Raw genomic sequence first — 26,886 nt, 5'->3', positions numbered from 1 at the left:
CTTCAGATGGATGTGAAGACTGCATTTCTCAATGGGGTAATTGAGAAAGAGGTGTATATTGGGTAGTCTCAAGGATTTAAGTTGCATGGGAGGGAGTCCCATGTATGCACATTGAAGAAGGCCTTATACGGACTTAAGTAGGCACTGCACACTTGGATTGATGAGTACCTATTTGGATTGGGCTTCACCAAGAGTGAGGCGGACTCCAACTTGTACTATGTACTTGTTGATGGTGGGTCACTTATTTTGGTATTGTATGTTGACGATCTCTTTCTGACAAGATGAGAGAAGCTAATAGGGATGTGTGAGGACCTTGTTTTGGAGTTTGAGATGAAGGACATTGGATTGATGCACTACTTTTTGGGAATGGAGGTGTGGCAACAACCAAGGTAGATTTTCTTAGGGCAGGGCAAGTATGTAGTTGATATTTTGAAGACATTCAGGATGGAGGATTGTAGGACGATGTCTATACCAATGATTACCAACTTGAGGAAGCTTAATGTTTCTGAGGGTGAGTTGGTGGATCCCACATTATACAAACAATTGATCAGGTCATTGATGTATTTGGCTAATACTAGACTAGATATATGCTTTCCAGTAAATACACTCAGCGAGTTTATGGTGGAGTCTAGAAGGGTTCATTGGGTGGCAATGAAGCATGTGTTGAGGTATCTCCATGGTATAATGGACTTTGGACTGAGATATGTTAGAGTTAGCGGAGTGTAGTTGCAGGGCTATACAAATTTGGATTGGGCCAGGAGTGCAATGAATAGGAAGAGTACATTTGGATGTTTTTTAAACTTGCAGTCAACAATGATCTCATGGTTTAGAAATAAGCAACAGTCATTGGCACTTAGCTCAGTAGAGGTGAGTACATTGTAGCAAGTTTGACGACTTGTGAGGCCATATCGCCTTCTCAAAATGCTCTCAGGATTGTTTGGTCTTGAGATGGGGCCTACGATGATTCACTATTATAATCAAAGCCACAACAAGTTTTCAGAGAATCTAGTGTTTCATGATAGGTCCAAGCACATAGAGATTAGCTACCACTTCATCAGAGACAAGGTTTAGAGAGGTGCTGTGAGATTGTAGTACATTTCCATAGGGAGCAAGTAGCAAATATTCTCAGCAAACCTCTATTGAAGGGGAAGTTTGTGTTCTACAGGGACAAGCTGGGGGTGGTGGAGAATACCTTCCATGCTAGGAGGGAGTGTTAATTTTGTAGCTTCAGAATGTCTTTTGCAGAGTTTGGTGTCTTGCATGCAAGAGAAGAAGTCCACTTTAGGTGGTTGTTTGAGAGGAACAAATAATATGATCTCCTTCCTTAGTTTTAACTTAGGAAAATTGACTTTGGGCTAATGTTTTTCTAGGGATAAATAATTAATTATTTAAGTGACTTAGATCTAATTTCCACTGTTGATCTAAAAAGGTTGGGATTTAATCTTCGCTGTCTAAGGCTTTGGAGATTTAGGATTTGGCCCATGGAGAAATTATAAAGAGAACCTATGAGAGAGGATGAAGACACATTACATTGCTATTGTTGAGAGAGTGATTTTCTCAAGGAGTGAGAGACTCCAAAACTGAAAAGAAGGGAAAATGATTGCAGCAATGGAATTTTGGGAGAAATTTTTAGGGGTCTGTTATATAAAAAGTGGTTATTTGTAATTATTTGTTAATAGGCAAAGGGCATGATCTTTGATCATGCCCATTCACCAAGAGGCACCCAAGGTTGTATTTAAGCTAGGGCCTCTCACTCTGTAAGTCATCATTCAATAATTAATAAAATATATATAAATGTGTTAAATTTGGCAACTAGGGCCAAACTTCACCTTGGATGGCTCATATGAGACAGCTGATATTTTTATTGGATTCCTCTCTTTGAGAGGTGTAAGATTGATTTAAAGATCATCCCATTCTGACATGTACAAATGGAATTATGAATTTATTTTGATTATGGACAAATTGTCAAGGTCGGCCAACCATCTAATTTTCACCCTCAAGCCCACAACGTTGCATATAAATACAAGGAGCCTCCTCATTTTGTCACCTCACTCACTCACATTCTTCTCTCTCCTTCGTTGATTGGGTACGGATTTCTGAGGCAACTCTCCACATGTGCGAAGAAGGAAGGGTTTTTGTCCCTGCGTTGACCGAAGTTGCAAGAAGGTTGTTTTGACCAGCGTTGACTTGTTTTGACTGCGTTTTTGTAAGGGAGATCTCTGTTTGGGTAGGCCGCATTTCTGGGTGCAAAAATAGACGCTGTTTGACCAACATTGACTGTAGAAGGGTTTGCTACAATGTTGACTTTCGTTGACCAGATTTGACTGGATATTTTTGGATTGTTTTTGGGCTAATTTGACTAGCTGTTGGAGGTCAAGTTGACCGAGTTTGACCGAGCTGTTTTGGAGGTCAAAATTTGCCTTTGTTGACCAGCGTTGACTTTCTGGTTAGGGCTTTTTGTTACTGTTGTTTGACTGGTCTGATTTCACTTTGATTGGGCAAGTGAATATCGCACATTGTACTCTCTCTCTCTCTGTTGAACTTTTGAAGAATAATAAGAAGAATTGATCAAGGGTTTCCCACATTGGGGTTTGTCCTTGGCTGGTGCCATATCTTGTGTCTTGTCTTGGCTTCTCTTCTACTGTTATTGGTTATGTTCTATTTGCATTTTACTATCATGTTGATGTGATTGCTAAACTGGACACTGATATTGGGCTAATAAGAAAATTGAAGTAAAATTACCCTTAAGCATAGAACATGCCATTGTTATCTAAAATTAACATGGTATCAGAGTTGAGGTGAAGACAAAGCCCAAGCAAGAGTGAGAAGAGCAATCACTAAGAGGAGCAATCTTTGATCAAGGACAAGATTCAATGGCCTCCACATCCTACTTCAAGTCTGATGATAAGCTTCATGATAAGTCTGATTATCATGCATGGAAGATGTCTCTTGATTTGACTTTAGAAGAGCAAGATGTTATGGATTATGTGCAGGGAAAGATTTCAGAACCTCCTTCAAATGCATCGGCTACTGCTAAGACAAAGTACAAGAAAGGTGAAGTCAAAGCCAAGAAGATCATCAAGGATTCTATTCATAAGCATTTAGTTGCTTACATCTTCGATTTGAACACATCAACGAAGATATATGACAGGTTGGTTGGCATGTTCAAATCTAGCAATGCAAACTAAGTTCTCTTTCTCAAAAACAAGCTGAAGGATATAAAGAAGGGAAGAAATGAAGACATTCAATCCTAGTTCATTAGGATTACTGAGATCAAAAATGATATTTCTATTGGAGAAGCTATTGTTGATAGGGAGCTTACTCTCATTGCCCTTGGAGGACTCCCTCGTGAATGGCACGTGTTCAACACCACTATTCTTAACAACGACAAGATTCCAGGTTTTGAAGAATTGCTGACTAGATGTTCTCAAGAAGAAACAAGGATGATGGAACTAGATATGCCTTCAAATAGGAATGATCCTACTGCATTCTCTGCTCATGCTAAAAAGAAGAACAATGCAGGTTCAAAGAAGCAATGTCAAGGAAAGTTGGGTTTCAAAAATGGAAGGAAGGGAAGATGCTTTATTTGCAACAAGTTTGATCACTATGCTAGGGAGTGTCCTAATAGAAGAGATACACCTCACGATGATGACAACCACAACAACAACAATTTTAGGGGAAACAACAATCAAAGGAATGGCAGATTCAACAACCGAGGAAAAAGGAATGCTCTCGTTCCTCATCAAGGAATTGGTCACCCTCCCAAGAGATCAAGAAACACCAGGTATGATGAATCTAATGTTGTTGATAACAAGCAAAAAGAATTTTATCTTATATCTCCCTCTCTACTCCATCTCCTCCAGACACTTTGGGAAATTGGTTGATTGATAGTGGTGCCTCAAGGCACTTCACTGGGTATAAGGAAGCTCTTTCAAATTTGATTGAAAAGGATACAAATTTGGAAATTATCCTTGGAGATAATGCCACCTATCCCGTAAAGGGAGTTGGGAATGTTACTCTTCAATTGAATCAAGGTAACACCATTCATCTACAAGAAGTACTATATGTACCCGATCTAAAGAAGAACCTGGTATCTATCTTGGCAATGGAGGACAAAGGATTCAAGGTGGCATTCATCGATGGAAAAGTACGTGTGTGGAATACAAATTTCAAAGATGCATTTACACTTGGATTCAGGGTTGGTAGCCTATATCAAGTTGGAGGAAGTCCATTGGGAGCTATGTCTTGCGACACATCACTTCAATCCGAATTATGGCACTAGAGGTTTGCTCATCTACGTTATAAGGCTCTACTCGATGTGAGGAAGATGGTGACAAGTATGCCCGAATTTAAAGTAGAACATGAAGGTGTTTGTCAGGGGTGTGCTGAAGGAGAGCATACAAGGGGACCATTCCCCTCAAGTGATAGTAAGACTATTGACATATTGCAATTGGTTCATTCTGATCTATTTGGTATGATGCCTGTGAACTCATTGGGAGGATATTTATATTATGCTATCTTTATGGATGATTTCTCTCGCAAGACTAGGATATATTTCTTGAAGAAGAAGGCCAAAGTATTCTCATGGTTTGGTTCTTTCAAAGCTTTGGTCGAAAATCAAACCAGGAAGAAGATCAAAATATTGAGGACCGACAATGGAACTGAATATGAATCAAATGAGTTCAATAATTATTGTAGAGAAGTTGGCATTAAGAGGGAGACTACCACCGCATATACTCTTGAATAAAATGGTGTCGCTGAAAGGAAGAACCGTTTTATCGTAGAAGCCACTCCTGCCATGCTTCATGATCAAAGCCTTCCAAAGTTTTTATGGGCCGAAGCTGCAAACACTGCCTTGTATGCTCAAAATAGATGCCCTCATTAAGAGTTGGACTCCAAAACTCGTGAAGAAGTTTTCGCCGGTAATAAACTTGATGTTTCTCACTTTAGAATGTTTGGTAACCCCGTATATTTTCATGTGCCAAAAGAAAAGAGAAGCAAATTGGATGCTTCTGGGAAGAAAAGAACATTTGTGGACTACAGTGAAACTTCTAAGGCATATAAAATCTATGTGCTTGGTCAAAGATAAGTGGAGATAAGTCATGATGTCACCTTCGATGAGGATGTTGCCCTTGGGAAGATTAATAACCTTCCTATTCCAAGGAAGGACAAAGAAGCAGATTCAGGAAAGCGGAGAGAACCGCAAGACGAGCCGATGCCCGATGCTGAAGGACCAATGGATCCCATTGATCCACTTCTCATGAACCCTCCTAAAAAAGGAGACCCTCATGGCTTAGGGAAACTCTCGAAGATGCCGAGAGACATGTTGCACCTAGGGGGACATTTCGTGAAAGTAAAAAGCTGAACAGGTACCAAGGGTACTTAATTGCAATGAGCACCATTGTTCACTCTGAGCCTTGCACATTCGAAGAAGCTTTAAAGCACCAAGTTTGGAAGGATGCTATGAACGAAGAGTATGAGTCGATTATGAAGAATGATTTTTGGGATGTGGTCCCTAGACCCAAGGACAAATCCGTTGTCACCTCGAAATGGCTCTACAAAATCAAGCATGGAGCTGATGGAAGTGTTGAACAGTGAAAAGTTCAAGGCCAGATTTGTTGCTTGAGGCTTCTCTCAAAAGGAAGGCGTGGACTACGATGAGATATTCGCACCTGTTGCTCGATATACCACCATCCGTTTGATTATAGCCCTTGTTGCCTCACAAGGATGGAATCTACCCCAGATGGATGTCAAGACCGCCTTCTTACATGGTTCAATTAACGAGGAAGTCTATGTAGAATAACCCGAGGGGTATGAAGTTCAAGATCGTCAAACACGTATGCAGATTGAAGAAAGCCCTCTATGAGTTGAAGCAAGCTCCCCGAGCTTGGTATGAGAGGATCGATAACTATCTGATGAAGCTGGGATTTACAAGAAGTGAAGTTGATCTAAACCTTTATTTTAAGGTTGAGAATGATAGACTTCTCATCTTGGTACTTTGTGCGAACAATCTCTTTCTGACGGGTGCAGACCCTCTTATTCATCAATGTAAGAGGGAGTTGGCTTCCAAATTCGAGATGAAAGACCTAGGATTGATGCATTACTTCCTAGGGTTGGAGGTCTGGCAAAAGCTAGGTGAGATTTTCCTTTCTCAAGGAAAATACATCGTGAAGCTACTTGAAAGATTTGGGATGGTGGATTGCAAGTTCGTGACTACTCTGATGGAACTTAACTTCAAGAAGTTATGCGAAAGTGTTGCTGGGCCCAATTTGGGAAATCCTTTTGAGTATCGTCAACTTGTGGGGGCCTTGATGTTCTTGGTGAACTGCTGTCTAGACATATGTTTTGCAGTGAATACATTGAGTCAGTTTATGGTCGAGCCTCATCACATGCATTGGATCGCTGCCAAGAATCTCTTGAGATATCTCCGAGGCACAATCACTTATGGACTGAGATACACTGTCGAGAATGTGAGACTCCATGGTTACTCTGATGCAGACTGGGCTGGCAGTGTGGTGGATTGCAAAAACAGATCTGGATGTTGCTTCTCTCTAGGTTCTGCTTCGATATCCTGGATGAGCAAGAAGCAAAAGTCGGTTGCCTTGAGCACCATTGAGGCTGAATACATTGCTGCTAGTATGACCTCCTGTGACGCTGTTTGTTTGAGGAAGCTCTTTAGTGAGCTGTTTGGCCATGTGCTGGATACCACCGTGATCTATTGCGACAACCAAAGTGGGATTCACCTTTCTGAGAATCTCGTGTTTTATGACTGCTCGAAGCATATTGATATCATGTACCACTTTATCCAGGATATGGTACAATGGGGAACAATAAGGCTCCGTCATATTGGGACTGATGATCTGTCGTTGATATTCTTATGAAGCCCCTGGGGAAGGTCAACTTTTTAACCTTCCGTGAATGACTTGGAGTCGTGGAGAGACCCTCTTATGAGGGTCTCGTGTAAGATGGATGTTGAGCTCTAGGAGCTCCGGGGGGCTTGGGGTACTTCTTGGAGCGATGAGCGACCATAGGGTGAGTGGTTCACCTTCCCCTGTGATACCCCATGTTGAGATATGCATAGGATGAGTGGTTTACCTTCTCCTACGACATATGAGCAGGATGAGTGGTTCACCTTCTCTTGCCGACACGGTTCACCTTCTCTTGCCGACACATCCTACCCATGCAGTCTCGGACTCATGGGAAGTACCTCTCATCTGGCCAATGAGTAGGGAAATGAGGATATGGACCATAGTACTACCGATGGACGCATCGTGTACTACCGTACTCCCTATGCTAGGATGTTTGATATTGATCCGGGATTAATGGAAATTGACTTCGGGTCAGTTAAGAGTGGTATGACACACTCTCTATTATTGGAGACTGACTCCGGGTCAGTGGAGAATGGTATGATACATTCTTGATCATTTCTTCTTTCTTCATGGTTCAACAGAACAGAGACAGGGATGGTACGGATTGTCAGACAGTTTGGCAGGTGAAGTTCTCCCTAGTTGAGAGGGAGTGTTAAATTTGGCAACTAGGACCAAACTTCACCTTGGACAACTCATGTGAGGCAGCTGATATTTTTATTCGATTCCTCTCTCCAAGAGGTATAGGATTGATATAAAGATCATTCCATTCTGACATGTACAAATGGAATTATGAATTTATTTTGATTACAGACAAATTGTCAAGGTCGTCCAACCATCTAACTTGCACCCTCAAGCCCACAACGTTGCATATAAATACAATGTTGAAATCTGATGAGTAAAAAGTTTCCTGCAATCCCAACCTGGTTTTAATTTGACCTTATCATTACCATTCAGTGAAATGCCCTTTCCCATAAACATACATTAAACATATAGAATTTTGGAAATGAAATTTTCAGAGTAAAACACATGGGACTGTCAACACATGCTGAAAAAAATATGGACATAAACAGACCAACAACACACATAAAAATACACACAGATTTTTGGTTTACTTAGACCCAGACAAAACCCCTTCAATCTTCTCCAGGGAAAACTTGTTAGAGAGCTCTTCAAATTTATTTATTCAAGTTCAGGAAAAATATATTTGTAGACAAAACAAAACAACAAAATACAACTTATCTCTTCAGCCCAAAACTCCTTGAAAACCGTGCCCACTTTGCCTCAATTTCCATGCCCACTTGAAGTTGAAAATATGTACTGTACAAAAATAGACTGTACAGACTGTATTGTACGAATTCCATATGGATTGTACAAATTTCAATACTGCTCAATGTTTTAAAACTCCGACTTGGCCGAGGGTCGACTCCGACTCGGTATCGACTCGGCCGGCGCGATTTCAATGACTCGGTCATTGTAAAAAATACATTAAATATTTATTTTTTATAAAAACACATAATTTTAAAGATTTTCATTCATGTTTCCAAACACACAGCATTAGAATATAGATAGAAGACATCATATGATCAAAGTAGGCTCATGAATATATCCATTATATCAAAATGGCACCCAGTGCACTGTCCGATACATACACGATGATGATATAGAGATCAAAACAAAAACACATAACCAAGGAGGCTATAAATGGCCTCTACAACAAAAGTCTGTGACCAGTACTACTGGCTAGTGCTAGAGTTGTCAACATCATCTGGCTTAGTGTTACTTGGGAGCGGGAGCGAAAGTGGGGAGCGAGAGCGAAAACGGGAGCGGGAGTGACATTTTCAGAAGCTCCTGGTTTGGGAGCGAATCCCAGAGGAGTTCGACAATCAATGTCACTAACATAAAGGTACATAGAGGGATTGGTGCTCTTGATTAAATACGAGTTCCATACCTTAATACATGACAAAATTCAATGGAAACATTGCAATCCTCCAATCCTGAAATCCTGAAAAACTAATAAGTCTGCTGGATTTTGAATGAAATCTAAAATTCTACTTTCTCCATATGAAATCCAATGAGGTCGGAACCACTCTCAAACATCCTGAGTCATTTCATGGTAATGTTAAAAATTTAAGTAAAAGGATGAAAATGAAGATTAAGGAGAATGTCACTTTTACTTTAAGAATTTAACATTACCATGAAATTTGAATAGCATATCAATACTAGGAGAGGGGAATGGACCCCAAATAGCATTTAACTAATTTAGAAAACACCTTGGAGTCCAAACCAATCAACAAACACTTCAAAATTTCATTAAAAAATGACAAATTGCTGTTTTGATGGGGTTACGGGCCGCAGGTTATGACTTGGCCGAGTCAATACGAAAACGGCCGAGTTGGCCGAGTCAGCCATGACTCGGCCTCCCAAACTGTTTCCTCCACCGAGTCACAATTCTGGGCATTGAAACGGATCAACTCGGCCGTTTCCGTTTCGAATCGGCCGAATTTTAAAACTATGGTACTGCTATACAGACTGTACGGATTTTTCAAATTTTTTTTTTTTTCAAAAACTTCTCTTGAACGACGTGCAACTCACAACATTAAATGCTGTTCGTACTGTACCTTCTGCTGTCTTCTATGCCTTGATTTCCGTGCCCATCTTTGCCCAGAAATCACTCCTTCAGCTTGCTGCAACAAATTTCTCCTTCAGAACTTTTCTCCAGCTCTCAACCTCCTTTCTCCAATTTGCTCATGAAGAATGAATGCAGTCTCTCTTTTCTTTTCCCCCTTTTGTTTCCCTAAATGACTTTTGGGCAACCCTAAGATCTAATGGCTCAGATTCATTTAGATCAAGGGATGAGAATAAATGTGCATTTAATTCTCACTTTCTATTTTTTAACTCACCCATTAAATAAAGTACCCACATTGTACTTTATGTCTAAAGTCACTTTTCACTTTATAATTTAACATTGACTTTACCACTTATAAAGTCACTTTCACTTTATAAAGTCACACTTAGGAAAATAATTATTTTGGACACTTTTCCCTAGGTAGAGACTAACCCATGGGAAACCACTTGTCCAAGGTACATTAAAAATCAACACTCCCTCTTACCGAGGAAAGTGTTTCTCACCACACCCATCTTGTCCCTGAAATGGACATGCTTGCCTCTTGGCAAGGACTTCGTGAGAACATCAGCCACCTGCTCATCTGTCGGTATATACTCCAGCTTCACTGCCCCCTTCTAAAAATAGTCCCTGATGAAATGATATCTAATGTCAATGTGTTTTGACCTGTCATGAAACTCTGGATTTTCCGTGAGTTTAATGCAACTCTGATTATCACAGTGAATAACTGTCGGTCTCAACTCCTGATCAAATAGGCCATACAACAACTTGCGAAGCCAAATGGCCTCACAACTAGCCTGGCTAGCAGCCATATACTTAGTGTCAGAAGAGCTCAAAGCAATTGACTTTTGCTTTCGACTAAATCACGACACAATTGCCGAACCCAATTCAAAGCAACACCTTGAAGTGCTTTTCCAGTCAGAAGCACAGCTTGCCCAATCTGAATCTGTGTAACCTGCCAACTTCACTCCATCTCCCCGCCTATAGTCCAGACCATAATCAACAGTCCCCTGCACGTAGCAAAGAATGTGCTTTGCAGCTACCCAGTGCACCCTCCTGGGCTCAACCATGAACTGGCTAAGTGTGTTCACTGCAAAGCATATATCTGGCCTAGTGTTGACCAGATACATCAAGGACCCAATAAGTTGCCTATACAATGTGGGATCCACCAAACTAGAATCTGAAGCATGAAGCTTCTTCCAGTTGGTGATCATAGGTGTAGACATGGGTCTACAGTCTGCCATGTGAAATCTGCTCAACACATCCACAACATACTGCCCCTGCCCCAGAAAGATATGCCCCTCCTCCTGCCACACCTCAAGCCCCAAAAAGTAATGCATCAACCCAATGTCCTTCATCTCGAACTCCATAGCAAGATCCTCCTTGCAACCACTAATCAGTCTCTCTGCCCCAATAATGAACAAGTCATCAACATACAACACAAGAATGAGCGGATCATCCCCTACAACAATGTAGTATAGGTTCAGATCTGCATCACTCTTCGTGAAACCCATCTGCTGCAAGTAAGTATCAATCCTCAAATACCAAGCTCTCGGAGCTTGCTTAAGTCCGTAGAGTGCTCACCTCAACCGACATACATGGGTCTCCCGCCCAAGTACCTCAAAGCCCTGTGGCTGCTCAACATACACCTCCTCCTCTATAACTCCGTTCAGAAATGCGGTCTTCACATCCATCTAATGGATTTGCCAACCCATTTCTGCAGCAATAGAAATAAGGGACCGGATAGAAGTGTACCGAGCTACGGGAGCGAAGGTCTTATCATAGTCAACTCCCTTTATCTGTGAGAACCCTCTAGCCACAAACCTCGCCTTGAACTTCTCAATGCTGCCATCTGCAGCATGCTTGATCTTGTAAAGCCACTTGGAAGTCGCAACCGACTTGCCCTCAGGCCTAGGCACCACTTCCGAGATATTGTTCTTAATGATAGAGGCATACTCCTCCACCCTAGCCTCTCTCCATACCTCCTGGCTGGCAGCCTCCTCATAGCTAGTAGGCTCAAAGTCAACAATGTTGGTAGCCTTGGCTACATAACTGCAAAATCGCTCAGGTGGCAGACTCTCCCTGTTCACCCTCTTTGGAGGACCAATGGATTCCGCTTCCTTCAAGGTGTCTTGAAGCCACTTGGGCCTCCTCTTCCCTGAAGAAGCTTCCCCATAGGGAACCTCATCCTTTGCCCCCTAGTTTGCTGAACCTGAAGGAATTCCAACTGACCCTAGTGTTCCTGTACCAGCACTTGTCCTCGAAGAACCTGTATTGGCACTTGTGCCTATGTCAGCTGAAGTGATATGTGAACTCTGTACCAGTGGGCTCCCTAAAGAAGTGCTAGGTGAACTCGCCACTGGTGCCCCAGATGTCATTGACACTGAAGTACCTCATGTACCAGTCAATCCACAACCCTGAGGTCCTGCTCTTTGTACTTGACCTCCCTACTGAGGAGAAGTCTGTGACTCTCTCTCATCATACTCCCGTGATCTCCGATAGGCCCTCTCCTCGAATTTCACGTCCCTCCTGATCACCACTCTCCGTTTAGAAGGAATGAAGATCTGATAGGCCTTCGAAGTCTCGCTATAACCCATAAAGATACCCTTCTCTGTCGTGGGTTCCAGCTTTTGTTCTCTGCTCCTTGGGGATATAAGAATATGTGAGACATCCAAAGATACGAAGATGTCCCACATGAGGCTTCTCTCGAGTGAAAGCCTCCTCCGGAGTCATATCCTCAATACTCTGTGAGGACGACTCCTGTTCTGAAGATAAACAATAGTATTGAAGGCCTCAACCCACAAAAACAAAGGCAACCCCTGATCATGAATCATCGCTCTAGAAGCCCCAACAATAGCTCTGTTCTTCCTTTCAGACACCCCATTCTGTTGGGGGTTGTAAGGAACCGTGAACTCTCTCCTAATGCCCTCCTGTGCACAAAAGTCAGAAAACCCACCATCGATGTATTCACCACTATTGTCTGACCTCAAGACCCAGATCTTCCTACCTGTCTGCTTTTCCACAAAAGCTTTGAACTCTTTAAAGCGACTGAATACCTCACCCTTGGTCTTCAAGAAATATATCCAAGTCCTCCTAGAGTAGTCATCAATGAACATAACACAATACTCATAACCACCCAAAGACACATGAGACATACGACCACTAACATCATTATGAATCAAGTCTAGTATACATGTAGATCTGTTGTCACTCACTGGGAATGGTAGCTTGGTGTACTTGCCCAAAGCGCACTCTCTGCAGACCTCATAATGCTCAACACTGAAATCAGGAACTCTAGTAGTGATCTCCCTCAGTACTCTCAAAGCTCCATGATGCATATGCGCCATCCTCCGGTGCCATAACTCGCACAAGTCTCTACTGCTGGTGGTACTAGTGTGAGTGCTACCAGATGTGCTACTCACCAATGCTCCTGCCGACTGAAAATTGAACCTGTATAGTTTCCCAGAGCGGACTCTAATCACTTTGGCTGAAGTGATGGAAACTCCCTGGGATGCATCAATACCTGCCCTCCTGAGAAAGTGATGTCAAACCCCTTCTCCTCCATAGCAGACACTGAAATCAAGTTCTTCTTCATCCCCGGAACATACAAAACATCCATGACCTTCAAAGGAGGCAAAGACTCCCTCTCAAAGGTCACAGTCCCCACACCAACAACTCTCACAGTGCGGTCATCTCCTAGTACAATCTCAATATCAAGTGCCCTCTCTGCAAGCTCTGAAAAGAACTCCCATGCACCTGTCATATGGCGGGAAGCCCTGTTGTCTATGTACCACACATCGGATGATGTACTCCTACTAGATGTAGAAGTAATAAATGCAAAGTCCTTGTCAAACTGTGAAGCAAACTGCTCCACCTCTGCTGAAGCTGCAGTACCCTTCTTCCCCTTGTTCTTCCTCTCAGGACACGTAGCAGCATAGTGTCCCATCTTCTGACATGCCCAACATTTGACTTTGGACATATCCGTATATTTCTTCTTCTTCTTCTCCTTTCCCTTAGCCCCATCTGATGAGGCCCCTTTCTTGGCCTTCCCTTTGTTCTCCCCCTTGGCTATCAAGGCTACATCCTCCTTATCTGCTATCTTCACTCCACCACTGCGAATCTTCCATATCTCATGCTGCACACAATCATCCCAGAATCTGTCCCAATTGGGAAGATTCTCCCTAGAGGTAACAACATCTCCAAAGACCTCCCAAGACTTAGGAAGTCCTGCTACAACTATCCTGAATAACTTTGTGGGTGCAACTGCCTCACCAATAGCAGTCAAATCATCACGTACCTGTTTGACGCTGCCAAGATAATGAACTACACTTTCAACCTTTGTCATCCTGATGTTCTTCAATTGTTCTTTGTGTACCATCTTCCTACTCTCATTGGTACTCTTATAGAGAGTGGTTAGAGTTGTCCACATCTGATGTGCATATGTGTTTCCTCTCACTTGAGGAACCACATGATCCTTTAGACTGTCCATCAAAATCCTTTTTACCTTTGCATTATTTTTTGTGAATTCAACAAGTTCATCCGCATTAATAGGAGGTACAACCACTTGCCGCACTATGTCCCAAACTGATGCCTCCTCAGACACTGTCTGAATTTTGTCCTCCAAACGACATAGTTAGATATCGCATCCAGTCCGTTCTCTATCCTTAAGAACATGGCCATGACTGCTGTCCAAAATTTACAAAAGCAAGAAAATGGAGAAATGAACTTTCCAGCACACCTTGCTGTCCCAAAATATCAGTTTGCTATCCATTAATTCAGTTTGTTGTCCAAACAACTGTTTGTTGTGCCAAACTACTGTCTGCTGTTCAAACTGCAATTTTCATCCTGTAGCTCTGATACCATGTTTTTATTTGATGACTAAAAAGTTTCCTGCAATCCCACCTCGGTTTTAATTTCACCTTATCACTCCCATTCAGTTAAATGCCCTTTCCCATAAACATACATTCAACATATAGAATTATGGAAATAAAATTTTCAGATTAAAACACATGGGACTGTCAACACATGCTGAAAATAAATATGGACATAAATAGACCAGCAACACACATAAAAATACATAGATTTTTGGTCAACTTAGACCCTGGCAAAACCCCTTCAATCTTCTCCGGGAAAACCTGTTAGAGAGCTCTTCAAATTTATTTATCTTTCAAGTTCAGGAAAAATACATTTGCAGAAAAAACAAAATAGCGAAATACAACTTATCTCTTCAAACCAAAACTCATTGAAAACGGTGCCCACTTTGCCTCGATTTCCATGCCCACTTGAAGCTGAAAATATGTACTATACGGATATACCCTGTACGTTACGGATTCCGTACGGATTGTACAAATTTTTCATTTTTTTAGTTCTCAAAAACTTTTCTCGAACAGTGTGCAGCTCACAACATTAAATGTTGTTCGCACTGTACCTTATGCTGTCTTCTATGCCTTGATTTCCGTGCCCAACTTTGCCCAAAAATCACTCCTCTAGCTTGTTGCAACAAATTTCTCCTTTAGAAATTTTCTCTAGCTCTCAGTCTCCTTTCTCCAATCTGCTCATGAAGAATGAATGTAGTCTCTTTTTTCTTTTCCCCCATTTGTTTCCCTAAATGACTTTTTGGCAACCCTAAGATCTAATGGCTCAGATTCATTTAGATCAAGGGATGAGAATAAATGTGCATTTAATTCTCACTTTCTATTTTTTAACTCATCCATTAAATAAAGTACCCACATTGTACTTTATGTCTAAGGTCACTTTTCGCTTTATAAAGTTACGCTTGGGAAAATAATTATTTTGGACACTTTTCTCCAGGTAGAGACTAACCCATGGGAAACCACTTGTCCAAGGTACATTAAAAATCAACATACAAGGAGCCTCCTCATTTTGTCACCTCACTCACTCACATTCTTCTCTATCCTTCGTTGATTGGGTACAAATTTCTGAGGCAGCTCTCCACACGTGCGAAGAAGGGTGGGTTTCTGTCCCAGCGTTGACTGAAGTTGTAGGAAGGTTGTTTTCACTAGCATTGACCACTGTTGACCTGTTTTGACTGTGTTTTTGTAAGGGAGATTTCTATGTTGGTAGGCCGCATTTTTGGGCATAGAAATCGAGGCTGTTTGACCAACGTTAACTGTAGAAGGGTTTGCTGCAGTGTTGACTTTCTTTGACCAGATTTCACTGGATATTTTTAGACTGTTTTTGGGCTGATTTGACTAGCTGTTGGATGCCACGTTGACCGAGCTGTTTTGGAGGTCAAAATCTACCCTGTTGACCAACGTTGACTTTCTGGTTAGGGCTTTCTGTTACTGTCGTTTGACTGGTCTGATTTCACTTTGATTGGGCAAGTGAATATTGCATATTTGACTCTCTCTGTTGAAATTTTGAAGAATAATGAGAAGAATTGATAAAGGGTTTCCCCACATTGGGGTTTGTCCCTGGCCAGTGCCATATCTTGTGTCCTCTTGTCTTGGCTTGTCTTCTACTGTTATTGTTTATGTTCTATTTGAATTTTACTATCATGTTGATGTTATTCCTAAACTGGGTATTGATATTGGGCTAATAAGAAAATTGAAGTAAAATTGCTCTTAAGCATAGAACATACCATTGTTATCTAAAATTAACAATATGGATTTCTGAGTATTCATGCTTCATTTGGTATCAGAGTGAGTTTGCTCCTCAAGGCTCTGTGGCTGTTTCGACTGTCATCATTTCCTTCCATTGTCCCTGTACTCTATGGCATCAACCTTCCACTACAGGGTACCCCTGTAACCTTGCCTGTATTTCGACACGACAATCCATCACTGTTCGGTTTCCCCTCTTTGTTATGCTACACCTCGACGTGCACCCCATCGCTATTCCGTTGCCCTAGGCGTCTATTTATGAGTTCCCATGTTTTTTCCTCTGCTGTCAAGCCGTCTAGGTTTTTGTCGTTTCAATATTTCAGCTCTCTGTTCACCATTTCACCTTCGACTTCCGCCCATAAACTCCGACGTCCCTCTTTACTTAATGTTCGTACGAATATATAGTTATATATCTATAGTTCAATTAATTATTATATAGTGTATGAATAGACATAATTTAATTAATTAAATGTAATTAATTATTATATAGTTTAAAACTATATATAATTTAATTAATTAAAATTAATATTTACAAAAGAAATTATTATTTAAAAACGAATTATTTAGAAGAAAAAATAAATAAATTATTATGTATAGAAAAAAGTTATTTAGATTTTTATTTATTTATTAGAGTCGAGTTACGCTGGATAAGTATACTCCACCTCAGACCCGCTCAATGGCTTCTTCAATGTCGATGGTCGATTTCAATAAAAGACTAGTAGACCTTGAGACTAAGGTGACCGGACAAGGCGATAAAATCGAGGAGCTCCAGAACACAACAAAGGGAATAAAGAGTCAGCTTGAGGAGAACAAGAATGAATTTAAAAAGGATCAGGCAAACCTTTCAGTTAAGGTGGATCAAGCTATGGTGATGTTGGGTTGTATTTGTACCAGCCTGAAGATTACACCCGATCAAATACTCCAGAATAATGAGGCTACTCAACATCTCAATTCTCCAGATTCGTCAAAATCATCAGACGCACATGAGAAACCCGAGTCTCCGAAGACATCTTCCATGCTTAATCAAGAAAATAGTAACATGAATTTTTAAAATAAGCAGCTCTGGAATCCATACACCAATATGTCGTTTTCAAATCAATACCCTTTTTTGCTTCGCCGATATCGACATATCAACGAAGAGCAAAAATCGAGCTATCCAAATTCGATGGTAATGAAAAAGGCAACGTTGCTTGGCTCAGTAAAGCAGAAGAATATTTCGAGATTTATGATATTGACAATGGTGACGAAAAGATTAGGCGAAGCATATAATTGGTATATGTGGTGGAAGAAGACGACACTTGCTATCAGTTGGAGGAAATTTAAGGATGCATTCTTTAAAAGGTTCCAAGGTGTCAAGGAAGAAGAGTTCTTCTCAACACTCACCAGATTGTGACAAAAAGGAGATGTGGATGAATACACTCGAGAATGGGAGACTTTAGAAACAAGAGTACTTGGATTATCAGAAACTCATCTAATTCAATCGTTCACCTCGGGACTTAAACCCCATCTACAAGCAGAACTTGAGCTTCATGACATTATGTCGATAGAAGTAGCAAGACAAAAAGCAAAAGTTGCTGAAAAGAAATTTGAAAAGATGCTGTGGTCAAAGGCTGAAAGAGTATATTCGAGACGAAGATTTCCCCAGTTGGCAAACATGGACAACACAAAATATATTCCACCATATCTTCGTGAAGGAGAAAAAACTAACATGGAAATGCAAAGGATGAAAGAGTGCAAATGCAAATGTTGTGGCAAAAAATGGGACCCTAAACATAGGTGTGCTAAAAGAAAAGAAACCAAAAACCTGTATAAATGCGAAGCAACTAATGATTCAGACACTAATGAATCAGACGTAGAAGAAATCGAAGATTCCCTGGAATTCTCTCCAGAACTAGATGACGAGAGCATTCCGCAAGTATCATTATCGGCCATGATAGATATATCACAACCCCAAACATTAAAATTAAAAGGACATATCAAGAAGAACAATGTAATGGTTCTCATTGATACCGGTAGCACCCACAATTTTTTGGACTCAACCATGGCGAAGAGACTCAACATTTTCACATTTCCCATGCCCAACATGAAGGTTATGGTAGTCGACGATAAGAAAATTGAAAAAGTAGGGAAATGCCATAAAGTCAAATTGCAGATTCAAGACTTTAATTTAGAATCTCCGTTCTACACGGTACCATTAGGAGGAGTGGATGTGGTCTTAGGTATCCAATGGTTACAAACCCTCGGTACTTACTCTGCCAACCATTAAAAGGAATTTATAAAATTCAAATGGGAAGGGCAAAAATACAAATTATATGGGTTCTTAGGACCTGAGAATCAAATTGTATCATCCATCCCAAAAGATGAAAATGGTGCGAAGAGGAGCAGCAACCTATGTAGTACAATGTCACCAATTAGAAATTTTAACTGCAAAATTGATCAGCGAAAAAGCACCAGAAGTACAAGAGCTACTTTAGAAGCATGAAAAAGTATTCCAAGACTTGCCCATGAAAATGCCTCCTAATAGAGAAATCGAGCATACAATAGAAGTCAAAGCGGGATCAAACCCCGTCAACATCAAACCATATTGATATCCACATCATCAAAAAACGGAAATTGAGAGATTAATCCAAGATCTTTTAAAGTGTGGCATCATCTCAAAAAGTAAAAGTCTGTATGCTGCTCCAGTTGTATTGGTGCGGAAAAAAGATGGATCGTTCAGGTTATGCATCGATTATCGAGGACTAAACAAAATAACAATTAAAAACAAGTTCCCAATTCCCTTCATCAATGAAATGCTGGATGAACTACATGGCGCTAAATATTTCTCAAAATTGGACTTAAGGTCAGGGTATTATCAAATCAGAATAAGGTTGGAAGACATACCAAAAACTGTGTTTGAACACATGAAGGTCACTACGAATTTAAAGTAATGCCTTTTGGGTTAACCAATGCACCAACAACATTCCAAGCTACTATGAACGAGTTATTCCGTCCATATCTAAGGAAGTTCGTGTTAGTGTTCTTTGATGACATTTTAATTTACAGTAAAACTTGGAAGGAGCACCTACAACATTTGGAGAAAGTTCTTACGCTATTGGAAGAGCATCAGTTCTATGCCAAGAAGTCCAAATGCACCTTTGGGAAGGAAGAAGTAGAATATCTCGGACACATAATATCCCATGGAGTAAAAGTGGATCCTAATAAAATCAAGGCTATAAGGGAATGGACCAAACTAATTAATATATCCAAGCTAAGAGGGTTCTTAGGATTGACTGGATATTATTGAAGATTTATTAAAAACTATGCACATATAACCACACCCCTAACAAACCTTTTAAAGAAAAACTCATTTCAATGGAATGAGGAAGCAAGAAAGTGTTTTGAAGAATTGAAGGAAGTTATGTCTAATGCCCCGGTATTGGCAACTCCAGATTTCTCTAAACCATTTATCATTGAGTGTGATGCTTCAGGTTTCGGTATAGGAGCAATGTTAATGCAAGATGGGCATCCAATAGCTTTTGAGAGCAGGAAACTCAATAAACGAGAACGTCTTAAATCTACATACAACAAAGAAATGCTTGCTATTATGCACGCACTAGCCAAGTGGAGGCAATATCTTTTGGGAAGTAAGTTTTCCATATGAATAGACCATAACAGTCTCCAGTACCTCCTCCAACAAAAAACACTTTCCGAAGAACAACAAAAGTGGATTGAAAAAATTGTTGCCTTTGACATGGAAATATTACACAAAAGGGGAAAGGACAATATAGTGGCAGATGCCCTGTCTAGGAAAGACGAAGAACCGACACTACTTGCAGTTTCAGTTATTGTTCCCGAATGGCTTAATGAGATTCGAAGTGAATATGCAAAAGATCCAGAAACAAGCGCTATAATCAATAACCTTCCGCACAACTCAAAATGGGAATGGAAGAACGACATTCTATGGTACAAGGGAAGAATCTATTTGAATTCAAACTCCAAGTTTAAAACCAAGATCCTCAAGGAGTCACATGATTCACTGTCAGCCAGACATGTAGGATTCTTTAAAACTTACTATAATGCACGCCAATCATTCTTTTGGAAGGGAATGAGTCACGATATTCAGAAATATGTAGCAGAATGCGATAAATGTCAAAGGAATAAAAGTGAAAATATTATGACACCTGGACTACTTCATCCCTTAAACATTCCGAATCAGAAATGGGAAGAAATATCAATGGACTTTATTGAAGGTTTACCTGTATCTGATGGTAAGGATAAGATTCTTGTAGTAGTCAACAGACTCACCAAGTATGCTCACTTTATTGTAATGAAGAAATTAGACTCAACAAAACAAATCGCTGAGATATTTTCCAAAATATTTACAAATTACACGGATTTCCAAAGGTCATTGTGAGCGATAGAGATGCCAAATTTAAGGGTAATTTTTGGAAGGAATTATTCAATCATATAGGAACCTACCTCAACATGAGTTTTGCTTACCATCCTCAAACAGATGGCCAAACAGAGGTTGTCAATAAATGTTTGGAAGCTTACCTACGTTGTTACGCCACAGACAAACAAAATAAGTGGGTTCAGTGGTTACATCTTGCTGAATGGTGGTACAATTCTACTTACCACACGTCAGCAAAAATGACTCCATTTCAAGCTCTGTATGGGTACGAACCTCCAAAATGGAAGGACCTGGCTATCATCCAGACAAAACTACCAGCTGTTAAAAACCAGCTAGAAGAAACCCAAAAGGTCGTCCAAACTCTAAAAGAAAATTTAAATAATGCAAGAAACCGTATGAAGCAACAAGCTGATCGAAACAGAACCGAGAGAGAATTTGAAGTTGGAGAATGGGTATTTGTCAAGCTCCAGCCATACAAACAACTGTCCCTAAAAAAAAAAGGAAAAAATCGATTGGCACCAAAGTTCTATGGACATACCAGATCAACAAAAAAATCAACGAAGTTGCATATAGTTTAAGTCTTTCGGATAAAAGTCGTGTCCACAACGTCTTTCATGTATCCTGCCTTCAAAGGGCACTTGGTGACCATCAATCAGCACAAACAACGCTTCCATCCTTAGATGATGAAGGAAGGGTCATTTTAGAGCCAGAAGGTATCATATCCACCAGGTCCGAACTCGTGTAATCAAGCAATACCTGATCAAGTGGAAGGACTTACTAGAAGAAGAAGCTTCTTGAGAGATTGAAGCATTTTGTCAACAACATCTGTGGTTACTTATATTTATAGGACAAAGCATTTTTTTGGGAAGAAGGCAATGTTATATAAAAAATAGTTATTTGTAATTATTAGTTAATAGGCAAACGGCATGATCTAGCTTCTTGGGAGATTGAAGCATTTTGTCAACAACATCTGTGGTTACTTATATTTATAGGACAAAGCATTTTTATGAGAAGGCAATGTTATATAAAAATTAGTTATTTGTAATTATTAGTTAATAGGCAAAGGGCATGATCAAAGATCATGCCCATTCACCAAGAGGCACCCAAGGCTGTATTTAAGCCAGGGCTTCTCACTCCTTAATTCATCATTCAATAATTAATAAAATATATATAAATATGGATTTCTGAGCTATTAAATATGGATTTAATCTTAGCTGTCTAAGGCTTTGGAGATTCAGGATTTGGCCCATGGAGAAATTATAAAGAGAACCTGTGAGAGAGGATGAAGACATATTACATTTCTATTGTTGAGAGAGTGATTTTCTCAAGGAGTGAGAGACTTCAAGACTGAAAAGAAGGGAAAATGATTGCAACAATGGAATTTTGGGAGAAATTTTTAGGGGACAGTCTAGGAGAGAGAGGCCGGATTATGAAGAAGAGGCCTGAGTTCTGGAGGGAGGCTGATTTATCAAGGGGCCAATTTTTCTCTAGTGCGCAGGGGCTGTACGAAGGGAGAAGGAGGGGCCTAGTTAGCTGGTAGAGGAGGCCGATTTTCTATTGCCGAAATCTTCATAAGGGCCGAGTTCTAGGAGGGTTGAATTCCTTGAGGCTGAATTTCCAGAGGGGCTGTTTTCAGGTTCCAACGTTGTAATTTTTTCAGTGTATTCTTTGTGGGTTTAGGTGCTAATTTTCCAGAATAATCTTGAATAAATTATAAAGTGAAAGAGAATTGTTTTGGGCATAATTTTTCTGCCGTAGTGTGACTGATTTTTCCTATTTTATTTCCGCTTCAAATTTAGTTTCTGAAAGTTAAAATACTGGTGATTTTATATTTCAGCAGTTTTCATAGTTTATTGAGTAAATAATTTCTGGATATAAAATAATTGTTGAGGTATATATAAATCAGATCTGGAACTAGAGATTTAACACTTGGTACCTTCACACAACCCTAGCTGTGCTTCTTGCAACAACTCCTAGCCTAAGTTGATTAGTTTTGGTCGAGCCTTGCTAAGACTTCCTTGCGTGGCATCTGACCAGGGTTGCGGGGAAGCCCCCCCTTTGAACTTGCTTTTGGAGCGCCCTTCAGGTGGGAGCAACCCCAGGAGTGCGCTCTTTAATTTTTTTTTTGCTCCATGCTAATTCAGGAGTGATAGAGGGAGCTATTAAAGATTGGAAACACAATTTTTTGAGTGGGGCAGCCAAATGTTCAAGCCTTATGGCCTAAGTTTTGATATGAAGTTCATGGTAATGTTAGATTCTTAAAGTAAAAGGTGACTTTTACTTAAATTTTTAACATTACCATGAAATGACTCAGGATGTTTGACTCAGGATGTTTGAGAGTGGTTTCGACGTCATTGGATTTCATTTGGAGAAAGTAGAATTTTAGATCTCACTCAAAATCCAGAAGACTTATCATTTTTTCAGGATTTCAGGATTATGGGGGTTGCAATGTTTCCATTGGATTTTGTCATGTACTAGGGTATGGAACTTGTATTTAATCAAGAGCACCAAGCTATCTATGTTGGGGAGACTTCCAATAATCAAGAGCACCTAGGGTACTAGGGTATAGAACTTGTACTTAATCAAGAGCACGAAGGCTGTTTGAATATGCAGGAGGAGATTCCCACTAAAGCACGAGACAAGAAATTTCTTGTGGCAAGAGGGTCAAGCAGTAGACAATAGATTTATTTGTCTTTTCTAGTTTCTAGTACTTTTTATAACTATTGACTCTTTCATATTTATTATGGTATTTTTTGTAAACAATATATGACAATTTAAGTTTGAAGTTTGAAGTTGGCATTTATAATTCATTGGTAATGAATTATGAATATGATGCTTTGTGAAAGTTGAAACATTTCATTTCATGTTAGATATTCTTTGTTATCATTTGGTTACTTGGTAATGGTAATGGTTACAAGTACAAGTTACAACTTTAGTGATCAATGATGATAACTGTTATATGTTGAATTTTGAAATCTTGAAACTTTAATATTGATGAATCACGAGACTTGATATGTTGTATGTTACTAACTTGTGGATGTGGTTGATGAAGATTATGACTTCTAGATGATTGATGTTATATGGTTCAATCCATGTTTTTATGCTTTTTTATATCTAATTCATCATTCTACATGCTTTTGTTGACATATATGCATCAAAATATATAAAAATATATACTATATAAAAATTCGCTCCAGATTCTTTCTCGAACTGGGAGATTTTGAAAATCTTGCTTCCTGCTCCTGCTCCCGTTCCCGCTTCCGCTCACTGCTCCCACTCCCGCTCCCAAGTAACCTTGCATCTGACTACTTTCACCCATTTCTACAATCTGTTCACTTTAGACTTTTAGCTCAGTTTTGTCATGCAAGTTTTTCTTTTATGCTCATTCTTATGTATTTCCATGCTATATTGCATCTGTTATTTTGTGTAATGAACAAATGCATGAATTTGATGATGTTTTAATGTTTTTCAACTTTCCTTCTGTTTGATCAAATTTTATACTAAAAAATTCTGTGTTTACATTGTTTTACGAGTTTTTTTTAACATCCTAGTGCATGCGCATCAGTTCCATTGCTAGGGACTGACTTATTCTGCTATTTTGTCTCAAATACAACCATTTGTTGTTGATAAATTTGCCTGTTTCTTAACATGTTTCTCAGGTGTGTAGTTCTTGTAAATTAAGAAGCTCTTGTGAGACAGCTTACACGCTCCCACGTGAAGAGGAGCCTGCAACCACAATGGATGTTATGCGGATCTTAATGGTTTATGGATTGGATCCCTTAATTGATTCTGCAGAGAACAAATTACATAAGAGGAAGACAGTGAAGGAATCTATTCGCAAATTGTTAAAAGAAGTGGTCAGATTGAGTGCAATCCCACTTGATCCAAACCTTCCAAAACCAGTTGTCAAGAAGCCTTCTCCAAAAGTGAAAGTGCCCCAGCCTCCACCGAGAAAGAGAGTGGGCCGTGATGACATTGAAATGAAGAGAGGGGATTGGCTTTGTCCAAAGTAACTTCCTTTCCATGTCCTATTATTTGTTTTTTTCTGGAGTTCCCTTTTGGCCCTACAATTGAATTATATATTTTTTATCATCATTTCATCCTATATTTATCTTTCTTGGTGTCCTGGACTGGATTATTAGGTGTGATTTCATGAACTTTGCAAAAAATCACAACTGCCTACAATGTGATTCAAATCGTCCAAAAAGAGAGCTGAATCCAGGGGAATGGGAATGCCCAGGGTAAGACTCTCTGTACAGGATTCAAGTTACAGTTTCATTTATTCAGAGCTGCTTTTAATTTGCTGTGTCAGATTGGCTGATCTGCTTGACTAATCTTCCATATTTGCCTGCCATCTGTGCTTATTGAAATCTATTCTTAATATTAGTGGGTTTTGTATTGATATGAAATTTATGATGTTGAAGGTGCAACTTTTTGAATTATCGAAGAAATATGACATGCTATAACTGTGACCACAAACGCCCTGAAGATGAGTACACAAGTGGCCTTGGTCATGGTAGAGATGGAAAATGGGCTGATGATTCTCAGCAATCTGGGTTCCCAGAAAGAAGATTGGGGCAGCATTTTGACTTGCTTACCACTTCGAAAGCGTGGAATGATGACTTTGATGATGATGAATCGGATGGCGCGGAAGTTGCTGTCTTTGAAAATGCAGATAGCTCTAGAGTTACTGATGTCCCTGGAATGAATGGGGATAGAGGAAATAGAAAGGATGGATGCTTTGATGATGATCCTTTCAACTTTGATGACCTACCCATTCATGGAACTGAAAGGAGGAAAGGCCAGACTGAGACTACAGGTTGGAAAATACATCATGGTAATGAAAGGAGGAGAGACCATAACGAGACTCCAGGTTGGAAAATACGTCATGGTAATGAAAGGAGGAGAGACCAGAATGAGACTCCAGGTTGGAAAATACGGGATAAAGGAAATAGAAAGGATGGATCCTTTGATGATGATTCTTTTGACTTTGATGACCTACCCATGCATGGAATTGAAAGGAGGAAAGACCAGAATGACAGTAGAGGTTGGAAAATACGAGGTAAAGGAAATAGAAAGGATGGATGCGTTGATGATGATTCTTTCGACTTTGATGACCTACCCATGCATGGAATGGAAAGGAGGAAAGACCAGAATGAGAGTAGAGGTTGGAAAATACGGCATGGTAATGAAAGGAGGAAAGACCCTAACGACACTCCAGGTTGGAAAGTAGGGCATGGTAATGAAAGGAGGAAAGACCGTAATGAGACTCCAGGTTGGAAAATAGGGCATGGTAATGAAAGGAGGAAAGACCGTGATGAGACTCCAGGTTGGAAAATAGGGCATGGTAATGAAAGGAGGAAAGACCGTAATGAGACTGCAGGTTGGAAAACAGGGCACAATGACCATTGGAACAGCAGAGAGTCTCGTGGTCTATTTTGAAGCTCATCTAAGTTTAAATATTGGAGTACAAAAATAGCTGCATCTATGACAAAATGAAAATTCAAGAGGCTTCTTTTTATTTGTTTTCCCTTTTAAATTTGACACACTGGAATGGAAGAAGATTATGAAAGGTAAATATAATGTTTTTGGAACTGTACACAAACGTGAACAGTTTTAGCTACAATCACAAACCAGCAAGCTTATGCTGCTCACAATCTTTTTGATTTACATTTCTAATGGAAATTATCTGATATATTTTTTGATTCTCTCTTTAATGAAAATTATAACATAGTCATACTCCTATTGTTAGTACTGATAATGACTGATTCACAGTAGTTTTATATTCAATATGCAGGGAAACAGTTATGACTTTCTATATGGGACCATCAATTTTATATTTTTTGAGTTTCTTTGCTCTATAATTTCTGATGAAAACTAGCCTTCACAAGTTATTTCAGTTGTAACAATATTATAATAAGTATGATTTAACTCTACCTCCAGCGGTAGATATTTTTGTACGTTACCAGGCTTAAGCCTATATTCATCAGAAACTTCTAGCATAATCTTTTCTCTCTGCAACTTATTAAGGAGTGAAAGGATCTCTTTCTCAGCTGTTTCAAATGGATTTGCAACAAATGTGTCAAAGTTAGGCTCCGCTGGTTCTAGTAAAAGAGTGGAAGATATGCCTGTCGAATGTCCAATGGCAAGCACATCCTCATGTGGATAGAATGCAAGGTCTTGCACCTGAGATCCATTTACCAAATGGTGTTTCAGATATGGCTTTTGTTGCTTTCTTGTTAGGGAATTTCTCCAAATTTGATCAATGTCCAGGCATTTTGCATGACAGGAATGACCAAGCAAAGGTGCATATTTTCTCAAATCCCGCATTTTGATTTTTCTCTCATTTCCCACTGTAATCATTTAGTGCTATTGAGAATC

General features: G+C 39.8%; 1 protein-coding gene across 1 annotated transcript in view; it reads left to right on the top strand.

Moving 5' to 3' along the window:
* The window catches only part of LOC149198162 (zinc finger (Ran-binding) family protein), a 66,293-nt gene extending 40,049 nt beyond the window's left edge, over positions 1 to 26,244 (top strand). The window contains exons 3-5 of the mRNA XM_089406140.1: positions 24,165 to 24,514; positions 24,648 to 24,746; positions 24,930 to 26,244. Of these exons, the coding sequence (XP_089262266.1) occupies positions 24,165 to 24,514; positions 24,648 to 24,746; positions 24,930 to 25,947 (1,467 nt within the window). The 3' untranslated portion in view covers positions 25,948 to 26,244. The remainder of the gene's footprint in view (positions 1 to 24,164; positions 24,515 to 24,647; positions 24,747 to 24,929) is intronic.
* Positions 26,245 to 26,886: the final 642 nt, after the last annotated feature.

Source organism: Pinus tabuliformis, chromosome 2_2 (assembly GCF_031772625.1).
Source record: "Pinus tabuliformis cultivar Carrire ecotype Pingquan chromosome 2_2, CPIR1, whole genome shotgun sequence".
Lineage (NCBI taxonomy): Eukaryota > Viridiplantae > Streptophyta > Pinopsida > Pinales > Pinaceae > Pinus > Pinus tabuliformis.
Note: the sequence above shows the minus strand (reverse complement) of the source record. Positions and strands in the feature narration are given on the sequence as shown.